This window comes from Austrofundulus limnaeus, unplaced genomic scaffold, assembly GCF_001266775.1.
Source record: "Austrofundulus limnaeus strain Quisiro unplaced genomic scaffold, Austrofundulus_limnaeus-1.0 Scaffold241, whole genome shotgun sequence".
NCBI lineage: Eukaryota > Metazoa > Chordata > Actinopteri > Cyprinodontiformes > Rivulidae > Austrofundulus > Austrofundulus limnaeus.
The window spans coordinates 310977-314655 of NW_013952643.1; the positions used below are offsets into that span (position 1 = coordinate 310977).

The 3679-nt window shown below is 38.2% G+C and overlaps 1 protein-coding gene across 2 annotated transcripts in view; it reads right to left on the reverse strand.

The window, feature by feature from the left end:
* Positions 1-3679, reverse strand: part of ankrd16 (ankyrin repeat domain 16) — a 23592-nt gene that overhangs the window by 17872 nt on the left and 2041 nt on the right. For both annotated transcript variants that reach the window (XM_014020145.1, XM_014020146.1), the window contains exons 2-3: positions 2469-2689; positions 647-689 (exon numbers count right to left, since the gene is read on the reverse strand). In XM_014020145.1, coding sequence (XP_013875599.1) covers positions 647-689; positions 2469-2689 — 264 coding nt within the window. The remainder of the gene's footprint in view (positions 1-646; positions 690-2468; positions 2690-3679) is intronic.

Here is a 3679-nt window from a genome sequence, read left to right on the forward strand (position 1 = left end):
ACACACACACACACACACGAAATATTAATTTAATTATTTTAAATAGCTAAGACTCAGTTTTGATTAATATATGTATGAATATACAGCTGTCTAAACTCATTGACATGTATGGAAAAAGCACCTGTGAAAGGCAAAATACGTATTTGAAGTCACTGTTAGTCATTTAAATTAGTTATTTATTTTAAATTTTCATAACTATAAAATTCACAGTTTCCTCAGCTTTATTTTGAACCATAGTTCATAAAAATCTAGCAAGAAATAAGAAATTTATAACAGTTTTTCATCAGGATGATGCCACACAGTCCAGTGACATCCATTCATTTTGTTGAGGCTCCTCAATGCATAACAGAGCTCCAGTGTGTGCACGTCCATGTAGCTAGCAACGCGCTTGCCACGCCCAATCCAGTAATATGTATCAATGCCAAAACTCACTGAACTGGATTCACTGTTTCGTATTTCACATTATTATGCTGTATCTATGAGAGATTCAGAATCCTGCTAAAACTTTATCATCAGCTTTAGCCTTCAGCAGTGGTAGAGAAGAACAGGCTTAGGACTTTTGCACAGAAGTGAAGCTAAGAAAAGAAAAATCCTCAAAATTTGACACAAAATATAATTTCTAACTAAAATCAACATTTCATCGTACCTGTCCAACAAGATCCTGACAACCTCCTGACAGCCGTGCAGCGCTGGGGACAAAAGAGCAGAGATGTTATCTGCTGAAAGACAGCTAAAATCTGCTGAAGGAACACTGAAATCAGCTAAAAGACTGCTGAAATCCTCTGAAACCTGCTGAAAGACAGCTAAAATCTGCTGAAGGAATGCTGAAATCAGCTAAAAGACTGCTGAAATCTTCTGAAACCTGCTGAATGACAGCTCAAATCTGCTGAATGATAGCTGAAATCATCTGAATGGCAGCTCAAATCTGATGAAGGAACGCTGAAATCAGCTAAAAGACTGCTGAAATCTTCTGAAACCTGCTGAATGACAGCTAAAATCTGATGAATGAATGCTGAAATCTGCTAGATGACTATTGAAATCTTCTGAAACCTGCTGAAAAACAGCTAAAATCTGATAAACAAATGCTGAAATCAGCTAAAAGACTGCTGAAATCTTCTAAAATCTGCTGAAAAACAGCTAAAATCTGATGAACGAATGCTGAAATCAGCTAAAAGACTGCTGAAGTCTTCTAACATCTGCTGAATGGCAGCTAAAATCTGAAGAATGATCGCTGAAATCAGCTAGAAGACTATTGAAATCTTATGAAACCTACTGAAAAACAGTTAAATCTGATGAATGAATGCTGAAATCAGCTAAAAGACTGCTGAAATCTTCTAAAATCTGCTGAATGACAGCTAAAATCTGATGAATGATAGCTGAAATCATCTGAATGGCAGCTCAAATCTGATGAAAGAACGCTGAAATCAGCGAAAAGACTGCTGAAATCTTCTGAAACCTGCTGAAAACAGCTCAAATCTGCTGAATGATAGCTGAAATCATCTGAATGGCAGTTCAAATCTGCTGAAGGAATGCTGAAATCAGCTAAAAGACTGCTGAAATCTTCTGAAACCTGCTGAATGACAGCTCAAATCCGCTGAATGATAGCTGAAATCACCTGAATGGCAGCTCAAATCTGCTGAAGGAATGATGAAATCAGCTAAAAGACTGCTGAAATCTTCTGAAACCTGCTGAATGACAGCTAAAATCTGATGAATGATAGCTGAAATCAGTTAAAAGACTGATGAAATCTTCTAAAATCTGCTGAATGACAGCTAAAATCTGATGAATGAATGCTAAAATCAGCTAGAAGATTATTGAAATCTTCTGAAACCTGCTGAAAAACAGCTAAAATCTGATGAATGATAGCTGAAATCAGTTAAAAGACTGATGAAATCTTCTAAAATCTGCTGAATGACAGCTCAAATCTGATGAATGATAGCTGAAATCATCTGAATGGCAGCTCAAATCTGCTGAAGGAATGCTGAAATCAGCTAAAAGACTGCTGAAATCTTCTGAAASCTGCTGAAYGACTACTGAAACCTGTTGAATATCTGAAATCTACTGAATGACTGCTCAGAGCTGAAGGAATCAAAGCAATCTCAGTATGCAGAATATACATCATAATCAGATAAATCCAATTGTTTTATCAGCTTTCACTCCATCTGACTCCTTTTGACTYCATTTATCTATAATCTGCCCCCATTACATTTTAGCTGTCTTCACTTGTGTTCAATTCTTTCAATAATTCCCTTGATATGAACAGACTGATACACTACACTTAGTCAGAATGTTCACATGATTCCACTAAGTTTGGCCACTCAAACAGTTTCAGCTTTTCCAGTCGATTTCCGTTGTCTCTCAGCATTCGCACTTATTTTTCACTTGGCCTTAGCTAGCAGTTAGCCTGAGAACTCAGCTGTCAGGTCCTACTGTGAAGTGTTAGAACTGSCTGTGTGGGGATGCCGTACCTGCAGTGTGCAGAGGAGTCCTACCAGTCTTGCTCTCGGTCCTCCAGGTGTCTGGTGAAGTGAGAAGCAGGCGCTCTACGATCAAAGGATCGCCCTCCCTGCAGGCTACGTGGAAGGAGTTCCAGCCGTCTTTGTTCCTCAGAGCGGGGTCAGCGCCGTGGTCCAGCAGCTCCTGGATCACACCGAGGTTCCTCCGAGTGCACGCCATCATCAAAGGAGTCCTGAAACAAGACGCACAAATCAGCTTTGGCTAATTCACCATAACATGCGCTGGACAAACTAGCAAGCTACAGCAGAGTCTTATTGGATTAATGACTCTTATAAAGACAGGTGCAGAGTTTCACAAATCAAAACAAATTAAAAAAGGATATTGTAGCTGGTAGAACCTCCTTCAGCAGCAGTGACCCCAGTAGTGCTTTTATTATTGGACTCTCACTCCTCTTTTAGAGGAATGTTGGCCCACTGTTCTTCCTAATATTGTTTCTGTTCATTTAGATCAGGGTGTCAAACTCATTTTCACCGAGGGCCACATGAGCGTTATGGTGGCCCTCGAAGGGCCAGTTGTAATGAACTTTGATGTTTCATGTTTAACTTTGACTAAACAGAGTTTTAACAYGTCCTCTTGTAAACACTGATAAGAACTAAGTGTATGTATCTGTAATAAATACAGAAATATCATTAAAAGTAAAACAAAGTTTTACTCACTGATGAGTTTCTAGTGAGTAGCTGCATTATGGCAGATTTAGTTTATGTTTGATGGTGACTTTAAAGCAGCTTATTTTCAGATATTAGTACCGGTCCTGTGCGATCCAACTATACTGCTCAGTTACTTCAAGCCAACAGGTCAGGAACAGGAATTTTTTTAAATAACTTTTATTGCATTTATTTTTATTAAATTCATTTTGTTGCATTTAACAATGAATTTCAAGTTTACCATTGATATAAGAAACAAATTTCTCCCGTGAGGCCCACTCGCAGGCCACATTTGGCCCGCAGGCCTTGTGTTTGACACACGTGATTTAGATGTTCAAACATTGATTTCTGCACAGAGCTCACAAAAAATTACTTTACACTTTAAAATAATAACTGATTATTTCCTGAGGTAAAACATCAACCATAACTGCTGAGAAAGAAAGAAAGAAAGAAAGAAAGAAAGAAAGAAAGAAAGAAAGAAAGAAAGAAAGAAAGAAAGAAACCATAACTGCTAAGAC